At 29.2% G+C, this 14820-nt stretch overlaps 2 protein-coding genes across 3 annotated transcripts; one reads left to right on the top strand and one right to left on the bottom strand.

Moving 5' to 3' along the window:
- The first annotated feature begins 328 nt into the window (after nucleotides 1-328).
- LOC118644780 lies at nucleotides 329-3390 on the top strand. The gene is made up of 5 exons (XM_036284264.1): nucleotides 329-651; nucleotides 862-1248; nucleotides 1379-1580; nucleotides 2473-2635; nucleotides 2940-3390. Exons 1-5 carry the CDS (start codon nucleotides 365-367, stop codon nucleotides 3170-3172), a joined length of 1272 nt encoding a protein of 423 aa, XP_036140157.1. The 5' UTR covers nucleotides 329-364; the 3' UTR covers nucleotides 3173-3390.
- Nucleotides 3391-10455: 7065 nt separating this feature from the next.
- Nucleotides 10456-14317, bottom strand: LOC105832596 (zinc transporter ZIP9). 2 transcript variants are annotated; one of them, XM_036284400.1, is made up of 5 exons: nucleotides 13839-14317; nucleotides 13608-13734; nucleotides 13315-13541; nucleotides 12267-12401; nucleotides 10456-10965 (listed from the first exon to the last, which is right to left on the bottom strand). In XM_036284400.1, exons 1-5 carry the CDS (start codon nucleotides 13932-13934, stop codon nucleotides 10717-10719), a joined length of 834 nt encoding a protein of 277 aa, XP_036140293.1. In that variant the 5' UTR covers nucleotides 13935-14317; the 3' UTR covers nucleotides 10456-10716. The 2 variants fall into 2 exon arrangements, with proteins under 2 accessions (XP_036140293.1, XP_036140294.1); XM_036284401.1 differs by lacking the exon at nucleotides 13839-14317 and having other exon boundaries at nucleotides 13315-13560.
- Nucleotides 14318-14820: the final 503 nt, after the last annotated feature.

The raw sequence follows: 14820 nt of genomic DNA, 5'->3' as shown, positions 1-14820 counted from the left end.
GCAATACGCTACGTAATACGCTATATCCCTAAATTTCACGGAGTGGGAGTGAAACCAAGCAATAGGAGATCACCCCGCGTTAGCGGACTAGAGCCCCAAAGAGTCCGCTAAAGCGGGATTCTACTGTATTATAGATATGTGACAGTATTATATATGACGCAGTGCCATTATATGACAGTAAAATTCCGTACATTATTTTTCACAATAATTCATTTTAATATGCAAAGTTTATTGAAATGGACAATACCATTGCTTTTTGAGATTCTTTTTATTTCCAGAAGAATTTATTTGAAATTTGTATAAAAGCAAAGTTATAAAATTATAAATTATTGTAAATTGTATAGATTATTACATTCCATTTAACATGGAAAAGAATGAAAGAAAAGAAAAAAAGAAGATTTCAGCGAGAAGTGGTAGACTGCTCATTCGACCAAAAAAATTATGGACTACGTCCTCGGACGAAGGACCTCCGCGAAAGAAGAGATCCAAAGGCCAAATAACTGTGCGAAAGGAGTTCGAGAAATTACGGCAATCAGGGAAAGACATGGCCGATACTAATGATGAACTAAGACAACCTCATGAATTTTCGGACAAACTAAGTACCCTGAATAAGTCTGACGACATGATCGCAAAAGCTACCAACAAAAATTCGTAAGTTAATAAAAATCATCTTTATGAACAAATGCAATTTAATTTTTGAAATTAGAACATTACATATAAACGTAAAGTTGAAAATTTTCACAAAATTTGGCAAAATTACAACGTATAAATGTAAATTAGGAGCTTTATAATTATTAATTTTTAACAATTGATTACGTTTAATATTTTATTTAATTACATATGTATATTTTGTATTTTCAGAAAAAAGAAAAATTGTAATGATAATTACTCTGCAGCAGTATATAATGAGCCTCTAAAGTTGTCTGAAAATGGCATAAAAAAGTTTTATGCAGATTCTGTTAGCAAGACATCTGTGTCTGAGATGGAGAATGTTACACATGTACAAACAGAACGAAATCAGCCATGTGTCGATCATAGTGGCCCTGCAAAGTTTCTTGACTATACTACAAAAAAATATAATGCAGCTTCTGTTCTTGCAACTCCTGCTAGCACGACAGTGCCTGATGATGTTCGGCATAGTACACCTGTACAAGAAGAACGAAATGATGAGCCACGTGTTGCCGATAGTGACAGTTTCATAGTAAATACAGCCCCGAGTATTGATACGGAGTTGAAACGAAAATTGGCGTGAGTAAAATGTTGGAATGTTTAGAATTTTATATATTCAGCCTTTCGTTCAGCTTTTATTTCAGCTGATTAACTATTTTTTCGTATTTTCTATTATCTTATAATAATGATTATATTAATAATTTTGAAGGGTATTAGAAGAGCTAAGTAGAAACTTAATCAAAGGGCAAACAGACATACAACAACAATTAAAAGAAATAAAGGAAAAACCATCAGATGAATATATTGTGAGCAGGTCATTATATCAGTTGCTAGATGGTTATCCGCTGAACACTTTGGAACAATTTAACGAAATCGAACACGAATCCAAAAAATTGGAGCGTCAGAAATTAGTGAGTACACCTTCGTGAATCCATTATATGTATAGTAAGATATTCCATAGAAAAGATGTCCCATATTGCTGTTTCTCAATGCTCTTACTTAGTAAACTGCATTTCCTTAACTACGTGAAACTGAAAATTAGTAATTTTCCTACTTTTTTTATTTACATTACTACACTTTAATGAAAACTTATTGGACAAAGTTAGCATAAAATCAAGTTAAAGTAGACTTTCTTAGCTTCAAATATCTTTTTGAAAAAAAAACATTTGGATTTTTTTACTACGATATACTGTTAAAATTTATTTTTTATTACATGTTTTTTAATTTGGAATTTACAGAGTTTATGAAAAAACGAAAAAGAAAGAATGTTTTTGCAACAGATGCGACTTTCTCGCATGGGACGTGTTTCTTGATCTCGTTTAATTGCGATTTTCGCGCATTAATTGCAAAAATACGGTGTATATCTTGTGCGAGGTGGCTTTTTCGCTCATATGATTACCGCACTCGCCTTAAACTTTACATTCGCGAAAAAAACTAAACCTCGCACACACATTGTTACACAATGTACTATTCTTATAATGTACTTAACTGGCGTGAATCTAATCTCTGTAAGATTTTATTTCGACCCTACTTAAAATTTTAAAAAAATCTAATAATCTAAGATTTAATTTGAAGATGTAAATGAAAAATTTGGAAAAAATTCGTGTGTCTGAAGTATTATCAAAAATATTACTTAAAATATTGTTTTTTTCAACTGCAGAAAGAATTTCAGGATGTTTTTTCGCAAAGATATTAAATTTTGTATGTTAAAACTTATATTGTATGAACTTATTACATTATTCAATTGAAATGTTACTTCGGTGTAGTATTGAAATACAATAAAATATCTTTATTCTGTTTTAGTATCGCCATTTCATAGGATTAGGTGCTGTAAAAATACGGGATTTTATATACACCGCAATTAAACAAACTATGACTGACGAGTTAGTAAACAAGTTTACCTGGCTCGGTGACGAACATAATACTAAAGAATTAGGGAACACCAAAATGATGAACATTATATATTGTAAGAGCTCTCATACATATATATAATGCGACAAGCGAAAAAGGGACACAAATCGGAAAAATCGATTTTTATTTATTTTTAGCTATTGTTTAAAACTTCAACTTTTTATTTAGACACCTTGCTTACCACATTGTTACACTTACCGCACTTTTATTTACCGCTGTCCTATAAAATTTCACTTTCTGACCTATGTCCCCTTTTTATTTATCGCAAAGCATATACAGAAAACATTCTGGATTAATATTTTTACATGCTCATTAATTAACAATATGTACAAACTAATATAAACATTTATATTCTTCAGATGCAGCTAAAAAATGTTCACATTTTGAAGGGCCTGTAAATAAAGAAGCTTTTAAAATAGAGATGCTTCAAGTTCTACGCACTATTAAACAAAGATTTCGTAGAACAATAAAAAAAAGAAACATGGACGAGGTCGATGAAAATGACGAAGATGACAACGATGAACATCAAAACACAAATACTGACGAAGAATCTGACGATTATTCCCAGACCAGCAAGTCTGAATATGATTAATGAGAACATTTAAAAATAGGATAATACATTAAATGTATATTATATTATTAATATATTTTTAATAAGACGTAAAATTTATACTATATAAATACTAACTTTACTATAATATACTTTAATATAAACATTAACTTACTTTTATACTAAAATAAATACTATTATTATATATATTAAGTATCTGAGATTTGTACTTTGTAGAGAAATATATATTTTTTAAATTATTTTATCTGATTTTTTATAATATGAATTGAATTTTCTATTGAGATTGATATTTATTATTATTATTATACATAATACTTTATATATTTTATTATTCTTATTATTTTATTATTTAACACTCAAGGCTCATATCGCTCGCACGCGTGAGTGCCGCATGTATGCGAGCGATATGAGTCTTAATTAGAACACTCACATGAGGCTTCTATCGCCTGCACGCGTGCGGCACTCACGTGTGCGAGCGATATGAGTCTCAATTAGAACACTCACATGAGACTCCTATCGCCTGCACGCGTGCGGCACTCACGTGTGCGAGCGATATGAGTCTCAAAGGAGGACGCATCTAGATGGTGCTGTGTAGTCACACTGTGACGATTATTAAGCACACGTGCACGCACTGTGCAGTCACTGTGCAGACATTTTGTTATCTGGGATATTAATCCAGATTCTTAAAGTTCATTCTTTTCTAAGCAATTTAAAAAAAAAACATGTCGATATGATGTTTTTTGTTGATTGCACACGGGTTTGAAATTTGCATTTTAAGATATTTTAGCGAATAAATACGGTATTTTTTTGAATATCATGAATTTTGAGTATCAATATGATATTGCACATTGATTTTATTCGTATTTAACTCAATCATACCGCCGTCATCAAAGTGACCCGATGTGCACCACGTGGAGAATGACGGTCGAATTTTGCACATCATGCAAACTTTTGGCCTCGTTTTTTTTGCACCAGTGTATACATACAATATTATATGTGCAAATTGTTATTTTTTAATGCATTAAAAAATGTTAATTATAATTTTAAAAAAAGAGTATCCTATTTATATAAATTACAAATGTATTACATTATATATAAATATATATATATATATATAAAATAAGAATTCAGCTTTTAATACTCATTAATTTTTGTCTATACAAAATTATCAAAATTTTGTAAAAAGGGGTAAAAGTGTGGGTAAAATAAAAAATTTGAAATTTTTGAAAAACAAATATACCATTATATAGAGTATAAAATGCTATGAAACTTTTGTATAGAACATTTTTTCATAAATCTTATATTTTGAAAGATATTTTGAAAAGTTACTAAAGCCATCTGACTTATATTATTAGTGTGGCGAATTTTGCACCTGAATTATTAACGGTCCAGTTAGTCATCTAGCGATACTGAGCCATATAAGTAAGGATATAAATAAAATTAAATATCTTATGGACTGTTATGGACGTTGAAAAGCCCTTTAACATTATTTTATTCAAAGTTGATAAATATCCACAATGGAATACATGATGGACATCTATTTCACATCCATAGATGTGCGGATGTGAAATAAACACACAGTAAACATTCATCCTACTATCTGAGTAATAGCACATACTGGCATGTATAAACGCGAATAGGATAATATCTGACCAGCTGAGGTTAGCTGCGTTCCGCATTCTATTTTCTACACAGAATATGTTACATGCACTATAGAAATCCTGGCACGCGCATACAATAATAAATGAACAATTTTTAGAAAGCTGTAGTCCATATAGATGTAAACTTTTTTAAAGAACAATTGTATGGACTACCAGCTTTTTTCATTTACTACAAATTTTTCATTTATTATTTTTTAAATAAATGTTTTTAGATCTAATAATATACGTAGCTCTTATATAAATAATACATCTTATTTAGAAAGAGAAAGTCTCGTTTGTAGAAAACTCCGCATAATTAAGAGCGGAGTAAGCTGTGGCATGCATCTTCTAGTATGTATTTGAATATAGATTTACCAAATCACATATACATACCTGAAAACGATTACATCGGATTCGACATACCATCATCTTGAACATGATGTGAAGGACTGCACAAGAGAGACAAACTGATTTCCCCAAAATTACAGGATCATCCCGATAAGCATAAATTGAATTTAATAATGGAAGCAACAATAAAATAGTATTCAAGTAAGATATGCACCATAAAACTTTGAATAAAATAACATTAAATTTTGTTGCATTCCGTGATGGTGGCCAAGCACATATTAACGCCACACTAATTTTTGCAGAAAGTATAACTTGAACTGGTGTAATTTTCATTGTAATAATACAATTATACACATCATCAATGTAGAAAATACAATAAATGTCTATTTTATCACAAATTTTCCTTGTATCTTTAACTGTCATTTGCTTATAAATAATTTTTAAAGTCGTATTTTGCACATTATAAAAGCGAAAGGACTATAGTTTTACGCAAATCAATTAGTTATAGGTAAATTCACATAAGCTTATTTTATTTCTTTAATGCTATGTGATATATGTGCTAATTCAATTATAATAATTCTAAATTTCTTTATAAAGATAAAAATTTTGCATTATCATAAATTAAAAAAATTGTTTATATTTCTATTTATTCAAAAAAATCAAATGCGAGAGATACATGGTACTCAGTACACTGTAAGATCGAACTTTATACGCACTGTAATTTCAAGAAGCTCTTAAAGCCAAACTTATTAATAAATTAGGTATCTCATTGTGTATAATGATACCTTTAGTTAACTCTATTGTGTATAATGATACCTTTAGTTAATTCCATCTATGTGCGAAAATAATAACAGGTTTAATGTCGAATCAGTTAAAATAATAATAAGACAGGCGATATTCGCCCGTAAAGAGCTCTACACTTCATTTATTAAACATTATGCTTGGTATAATGCTGAAACCATACTGAGTACCATGTAGGCTACGCTATATACTATATGGGCTATGTTTTCAAACAATAGCATTCTTTATTGATAATGGCGATAGTTTATTATATGTTGCTAGCTATCTTACAGAAAACTTTGTAGTTTACGCTACGCTATTATAGATTATTGGCAGTACATATTGGAACTAGCCATATCGAATCAAATAGTGTTTACTATATTTGCTATGTTAACGACGTCGTGATGCATCGCAGAATGATTCTCAGCTATGTTTTGAAAACATTACCATGAATGAATGGATACGCACATAAGACAAAAGCAAGTATTTAACTGTTGCTGTATGATCGGCAGAATATTTGTAAAAGCTTTTATTGAAAAAATTAGAAGATATAAAAATATTTGGCAAACAATCAATTAAAGAATATTGAAATTAACAGATAAAAGATAAACGTGATGAAAGAAAACGTGTAAAAAAGAAACAGCTAATTAAACAGACAGAACAGCAATAGCATTCAAAGGAATCACTCATTATCCAATTTCTTTTTCGCCTTTATTAAGAATACACCCTTTAATAGCACATTAACAATGAATAAATATGTTATAAGTAAAGAAAAGCACAAAAAAGCTCATATAAAAAAGTTATTTTCAAGAAATTCTTACCAATTTGGTTTTTAGAGAAATATTTAAAAACTTGGTGACTATCTGTTTTAACTATTTCTAGTGCTATTGTTGTACGCAATTTTTTCATATGACTACCCTGATAGAAATATTTTATTGAAAATTTCTCTCAATCGACCCATTTCATTGAAATTTATTATTTTATTGTTATTTAACTCTTTGCAGCATAGTGTAAAGTATACTTTACACATAGATATATCGAAAAAAGAAATATTTCTTTCATCAAAATTTCAATGAAAATTTATATAATATCTAATATTTTAACAGTTTTTTATTATATTTTAATAATATTTTTTAACTTTCTATATATTTTGCAGTATTTTATAAAAAAAATTATGATTTATTTTTAATTTAAATTATGAGTTATTTTAATATGTTAAAATGTATTAAAAATTTCGATAAAATGTATTTAATAAAAAATTCATGTCTAATAACCAAAAAAATTTTTTGTCATTTTTAAATAATATCTTTTAACTTTGTATATATTTTACAATATTACATTACATTTTATACGAAATTATAATCATTTTGAAATATTCAATAATTTTTCAATATATAATTCTCTTATTTCATTAATAAAAGTTAAAATAAAAAAGTTAAAATAAACTATAGAAAAGTAATTTAAAAATTTTTTAATATTAGATATACTTTTTTATTAAAATATTGATGAAATGATAATGAAACAGAGTCAATTGAAAGATTTTCAAATACATATTTCAATAAAATATTTCCATGAGGGTTTGCATCCTGGGCACAGACTTATATTATAGAAGTCTGTAATCCTGGGGCTCGATTCTTGAATTCATTCGCAAGAGAAACGTATGCACAAATACCCGCTCTAACAGAAAAGTTTCAAGTTTATTGGTTAAAAGCCATACGACAGCCAATAAATTTCCAACTTTTCTGTAAGATCAGAACTTGCGAATACGTTTCTTTTGCGAATAAATTCAAGAATCAAGCGTCTGAATTTTTTACGCGAGGTCGGTAAAGCAACCGCCTGCTGATCGGCAGATAGGCAATCCGACATACTGGTCCGTAGGTCGCGGAAGCACCCTTCTGATATAATCCACTTTTAACCCTCAGTAACTACCTTAGACCATATATTACTGGACTGCCCATCGCCTCTTGTGCAGACTGTTGCCGAGTAAAGGGAAAGAGACAAATAGTGCTTTCTCACGCGTGTGACAAAGAAACAAAGCTCCCTCGAGAGAGTAAGGGCCTAAACATAATGCCAGGCAACAAGCAATAGGAACAAAAATAATGAAAGAGAGAAAGGCTCTTCTTCTCTCTTTATTTCCTGTTCCTATTGCCTGTTGCCTGGCATTGTGTGATGGTTCTTAAGCGTTGCCACATTTTGACATATCCTCTTGCTATTAACGATGAACACTTAAGTGTAGTCAATGTAGTAAAAATAATCTCGATATCAAAGAATTCTATCAGATCAATGTATATTTCATTGCAGATCTGATACATTTTTTGAAACTCTATTAATAATTTACATGAAATGTTACAATGTTGTCGATGTCACTATAGCGTTGTCTCTTTTCCTTTACCGAGCAAAAGTTTTTATAGACAATGCGCGGTCTCGTTCGAGTAGTAAATGGTCTAAAGCGTGATCTACAATACATGGAGTAAGCGTAGAGTAAGAAATAAAAGTAGAAGTACGATTTGCCATATAATTTTGTACAATTTTATGAAACTAATGGCGTTGTTTGCACGGTTCGCAGCTATTTCTGCGCTTTAATGGCCGAGCGTAAGCGTAAAAGATGGAGTAAGAGTGTAAGAGTAGAAAATAAAATTAATTTATTTTGCTTACGTCTACTGTTACTTCTTACTCCACGCTTACTCCATGTATTGTAGATCACGCTTAAGCCTCAAACCATCAGCAAATGGTGCTACAGGTCACGCTTTTGAGAATTTAGTACTCGTAATATCGATGTGAAAATTTATTGGGGTCAAATAGACCCTGGGTGATTACCATAGACATAAGGCTGCGTTTCGATATTCACTGTCAGTACTGAAATTCTACAGTGTATGTGACGTAAACTATAGATTTTCAGTACTGGCAGTGAATATCGAAACGCAGCCATAGGATGCGTTCGGGGAGACACTATTAGCGCTATCAACATCAGTTTATCCTTTTTCTTTTAATGAGTAATGAAGATGGACTGATGCTGGTAGCGCTAATGGCGTCTCCCCGAACGCATCCATAGTATGAATAGACGGAGCATGACGTCACTACAACTGACGCCTGCAAATAATGGGAGCGAGACACATATATGAAGTGTCCTCCACTCTCTTTCTCTTTTCGCGCATGCGTAATATGATAAAGCGTCGAAATGTTGTTTACAAATGAAAACATTTTTTTTCGGTTGCCAAGAAGGTTTTCTCTTTCTCAACTCACTTAAAAAAAAGTAAAATTTTCATGTTTGAACTTAACATCAGACATATGCTTAGCATCAGTATTGTATTGCGCATGCGCAAAAAGACGAAGAGAGTGAAGGACACTTCATATGTCTATCTCGTTCCCATTGTTCGCAGGGGTCAGTTCTCCATGGGAAGGGGAAGGCAATGGCTCCGTCTATTCATACTATGTCTATGGTGATTACTAAGAGTTAAATATTATATATATAATATTTTTTTAAATGTGTTTTCAACAAATAAATCAATGTAATACTTGCGTAATTGAATTAATCTTTTTTAATAATTAAATTTATCTTTTTCTTTTTCAAAAATATGTTTTTAAGAATATAACGTGAATATATCTGGCGTACGTTTTTATTAAAAAATTTTTAAAAAAGTTATAGACGAAAGGCACCATATATGTAATACTCATATATTGCCAATTGGGCTCGGAAGAGGAAAAAAACATTACGGTACGACTTGATGTACTTTGACAGTTTTGCGCACGCGTAAAAATCGCTCCCGCTACCGCGCGCTCCGCGCGCGTCTACTAACATGTGTCACGCTTGCGCACAACGACGCAGGTATATGATTTTCATTATCTCTATCTTTCTTTGATTTCACCCACTCCTCCTATGGAATAAACTCGACGTTAGCAATATATAAGTATTATATATATGAAAGGCACCGAATTGGGAACACTACGTTGTTTTTAGATTATATTTCTTAAATAATAGATAAAAAACAATTTTGAAAACATGAATACAAATTAGAAAGTATCTTCTATTAAATGGTATAGTCATTATTATAATACTGTTTCATATTTCATTTTTTTTTTTAATAATTGTTTTCGTTTTGACACATGTCAAAAAGGGCATCTGACGAAATGGGCACCTAATTTGGAAATCCGTATACGATAGAAGTATTAATGTTATATTTTGTTGATTTATAAATCTTATCTGAATTACATAGTCCTACAGATTCAATGTTATTTCGTTAGGCTTGCCTAAAAGGCATAATCGTGCAAATACAATCCTCGCTTTGACGATTTCATTTTTAGCAAATTTCATGTAGATAATGATATGAATATATGAAATATAGGTTTTTATTTCTTTAATTAACTAAGCAGATCATATTTTTATTGCTATTCGTATGATGCAATATTTAATTTCCAAGAAATGAGGGGGTTTCAATTTAAGAAACTATCCCAAATTTGGTGCCTTTACTATATAAAGAAATAACCAATATAACAGATTTCTTCATATTTAGCTGTAATAATCTGCAAGTGTTTTGAATAAAAATTATCAATATTTAATAATCAAATTTATGATTAAATTTAGTAAAAAAAATATTTTTTAATTGTGTTAAGAAATACACATCTGCTGATTCTCGTTTTTCTCCAATATATAGATCTTCATGTACATACAATATAATACAATATAACAACTTTTTAAATTTTAAAATTATAAAAATTATCTTAAAGATGGAATTTCTCAAATTAGAATAAAAAATTTCATTCATACATACTAATATCTTCATATAATACTTCATTTAGTCAATGATGATGTCCAGTTGTTATTAAAGCAGGTAAAAATGAGCCTATTACTAAGAATAATATTTCTTTAACTTTAAGTCCAGTTGCAGAGAGTGTCGTACCCTCGACACTTGGCACATGTGAGTAATTACTATTTCTTGTCATCAATTCTGGCAAAACATGGACAGTGGATACATAAAGAAATGTTCCAGCACTAAACAACATAGCTAAACCAGTTGCATTGACACTGCTCAGCGTTTCTTTTCCTTCCTGCATTAAAACAAAAGTTATAATTAAAAAATTTTAAAATCGATTTTTATATTATAAGAAATAAAAAACCTATAAAAAATAATGTAAAATATAAAAATTATAAAAGACTATGTATTAAATTAAAATATTTAAAACACTCTGTGTACGCGTACACATATGTGTGTTTGAAAAACGTTCATACAAGTTATATATATATATATTTTTTTGTGCATGCGTTCATGCGCGCGCGCGTGTATGTATGTGTGTATGTGTGTGTGTGTGTGTGTAAAAGACAAATAATGATAAATGGTAAGATAAACTCTCCAAAAACTCAATGTTGTGGGTCACATAAGAGTCGTCATTAAAAAAAATCAAATTATATATATAGAATAATTTTTTAGTTATATAAGAGTAAGACTTAAAGTTAAAGTTATCAAAAAATCAATAGTTTACGAGATATTTTATATCTTATTTTTTAATATATTTTAATAAAGTATAAAATATCTTGTAAACTATTATGGCGTTATTCTATTTTGTTGTGTCCAAGAAGTATTATTTGTAAGAATTTCTTAGAAAAAAAATATTGAAGCAATTAAAGTGCAACTTCTGTAGAAAAATTTATTAATGTTTATAGAGTATATTTTTTATCTTCAAAAAGCATGGCCAGATCTACAAAACCTTATGGTTTAAAGCTTACTACAGGTGTAGCGAGCTTTAAACCATAAGGAATTGACTAATCATGGTTTATGTGAGAAGAATAATTAAATGCAATTTATTAATTTTTTTATGGCTTAAGATTTATACTATACCTATTGTAGATCTGATCTATTCAAAGGATCACATATAAATACCATTAAAATGGAGACTTTAAATCTTTGCAACAGTGATTAATTGAGCTATTGATTCATAAACTACTGGGTAAATTCATATAAATAAAGAAATTTTTTATGTTGATGTTTATATTTCAAATATTCTTAATTATTTCTGCAGAAGAATTCTACAGTCCTCCAATTCAACACCACTAAATAATGAGTCTGCGATAATAAAATAACATTTACAAAAATTAATAAATGTATCTATAAAAATTGCAGTTCAATTGCTTTTTTTATTTCAACTTATCTTAAAGAATTGAATTTTGAGTAGTTTTTATTAACAACAGAAATATTGAAAAAAATTAACAGTTATTCAAATGTTTACTCAATGCTTGTTCAAATGCACAATTTTATATTAATATATTATATTTTGAATTTCCAGTATTACTGTAATATATGTATAGATTTTGAATACCTTCTATAAAAATGCTTATATTTTACATTACTTACTTTTCCAATACCAAAATATGTCACAAGTGCAAGACATGGTGCCGCAAGAGAAAAAATTAATAAATGCCTGCTTATCCTTTTTTTATCTACACCTTCATGAAGAAGAAATGATACAAGTCCAAATGCAGCTGGTGCCTAAAAAATAATTTTAATAACAAAAATAAAGGACAAAAGGTGCAATTAATGTTATCCCATATAGAATAAAGTCTGTACAACGTTGCATGTATAAAAAATGAAAACATTATAGTTAATATTGAAACACATGGTAAAATTTCATCTATATAAATATCTTAATTAAAATCTTCAGATGTTTCCTATATCCTAATAAAAACTTATTTCAAAATTTTTATATGAAATATATGAATTGGAACACTTTTCGGAAAAACTAAGAAAATTTAGTTTTTCTTAGAATTTATTATGTATGACTCCTGAAATATTACAAGATTCTTAAAATTTCTCATAAAATACTTTGAATTTCCTAACATTTATTACAGAAAAAAAATCTTAAAAATTTTAAAATATTTTAGAATTTATATGTATAATTTACATGAATATAAAGAATTCTAAAAGTTATAAATTTAATCAAAATTTCTGGAGTGTTCTAGATTCAAATAAAAGAGATAAGAATTTTCTGAAATTATAAAATTATATAAAAATTCTAAAGAATTATAAAATTTGCATTAAAATTTTGAAAAATTTAAGACAAATTTTAAAAAAACATCACACTTTTAGGAAAGGCATAATATTGTCTAAAGCTTTTCTCATATCACAGATATTTTGTCTTTTTAAGCATACACAGATTCACAATATGAAGCAACAAAAAACATTTAAATATTATGGCTTCTACAAATAAAGCAGCTATAATATTTTTATAAAATTGTTTACAAAAATGTGTGTGTAAGATAACTTATAAAATGTCATTTTTTCCATATTACTTTTTGTAAACATTTAAATGTTTCTACAACATTGTAGAAATATTATATTCTATACAGGATATTTTCTATGAAATTCTTGTTAATTGATTGGTTGAATATTATGGAAAATTTACTTTGTGCAACATTATTGCTAAAAAAACTATCACTTCGACATCAGCTTGGGATGTAGTAGCAGCGGCTCCTAAGGCAATTCCATCAATTGCTGCATGCACTACAAGACCTAAAGTTGCTGTAACACTCTTATGTCTTCCATCACTTTTTCTTGCTGAACATTGATCAATCAAAAGCATAAATACAAAGCCAAGTACTAAACTAATTCCAATTAAGGAATGTAAATCACCTGTAAAAACAAAGTATTACTGAAAGAAATTAATTTAAATATTAATAATAATAATAAATTACATACCATGTAACTCTTTTTCATTAGTAAGTTCACCAGTAAATAAAGCTCTTATACCTTCCGGTATAATCACTGCTAATGCAGTTCCAACAAGAAGACCTGCTCCTAATACAGATACTAACTGTAATTTGTCCTAAAAAAAACAAATACAATATACATATATATATATATATATAGTTATACAATATTGATTATTCTGAATATAAAAAATATGTATTTATTTAAAAAAATGCTTACTTCTGACAAATTCATGACTAACGGTAATGATCCAGCCAAACAAGACCCAACTAGCATAACAAGAGAAAGCATCCATAACATTGCTCCTTCTTCCATTATTTTCTTTTAATAATGAAAGGAATTATTTCCATATTACATTGTCAATTAATAAAATATATGTGTAAAGCATCAAGACTGGATAACTGCATGTTGAAAATTGTGAATAAACTTTTTCTTAAACTGATATATCTCACATATATATCATAAATGTATGTATAACTTTATAATAGATAAAAATATACATAAAACATCAATAATTGTTACATATGAACATTATTACAGTCTATTAAATTTATTAGCTAGATTGCAAACATCTGTGAAAGTTTGGCCGAAAAATTGATACCAAATTGAGTGGAGTGACGACCATACTTCGGAAAAAAGATTGTGTATATGTATGGTATGTATATACTATGAAGACTAGAACCAGGAGACCGATCTCCGTGGTTTTAAGTGAGACGAAAAATCTGTTAGAAATGTAGTACCAAATGGTGGCGCTGACGATGCTGATACACTAGGGGTGCGTTCGGGGAGACGCTATTAGCGCTACCAGCATCAGTCCATCTTCATTACTCATTAAAAGTAGAACAAGGATAAACTGATGCTGATAGCGCTAATAGCGTCTCCCCGAACGCACCCTAGAGATCCTATAAGGAGAGTTGTGCCAATGTGACGGAAGTTGCCATTTTCCGTTTCATGGCATGTAAAGGCGGCAAATTTCAAGTCTTATTCAAGTTTTATTTCAATCTTGTTTCAAGTCTTATTTCATTTTCTAACCATATTTTTCGACGTTCTAAAGCTTGTGGAAACATACGCATTATTGCACCTTTTTTTGATGTATTATAGCATCCAAAAGCTACACAATTCGGCATTTTCTATTTTTAACATTAATACAGGATATTACATATATATATATATATATATATATATATATATTTGTATATAT

The sequence above is a fragment of the Monomorium pharaonis genome, chromosome 3 (assembly GCF_013373865.1).
Source record: "Monomorium pharaonis isolate MP-MQ-018 chromosome 3, ASM1337386v2, whole genome shotgun sequence".
Classification (NCBI taxonomy): domain Eukaryota; kingdom Metazoa; phylum Arthropoda; class Insecta; order Hymenoptera; family Formicidae; genus Monomorium; species Monomorium pharaonis.
This window is presented reverse-complemented; position numbering and strand designations above follow the sequence as displayed.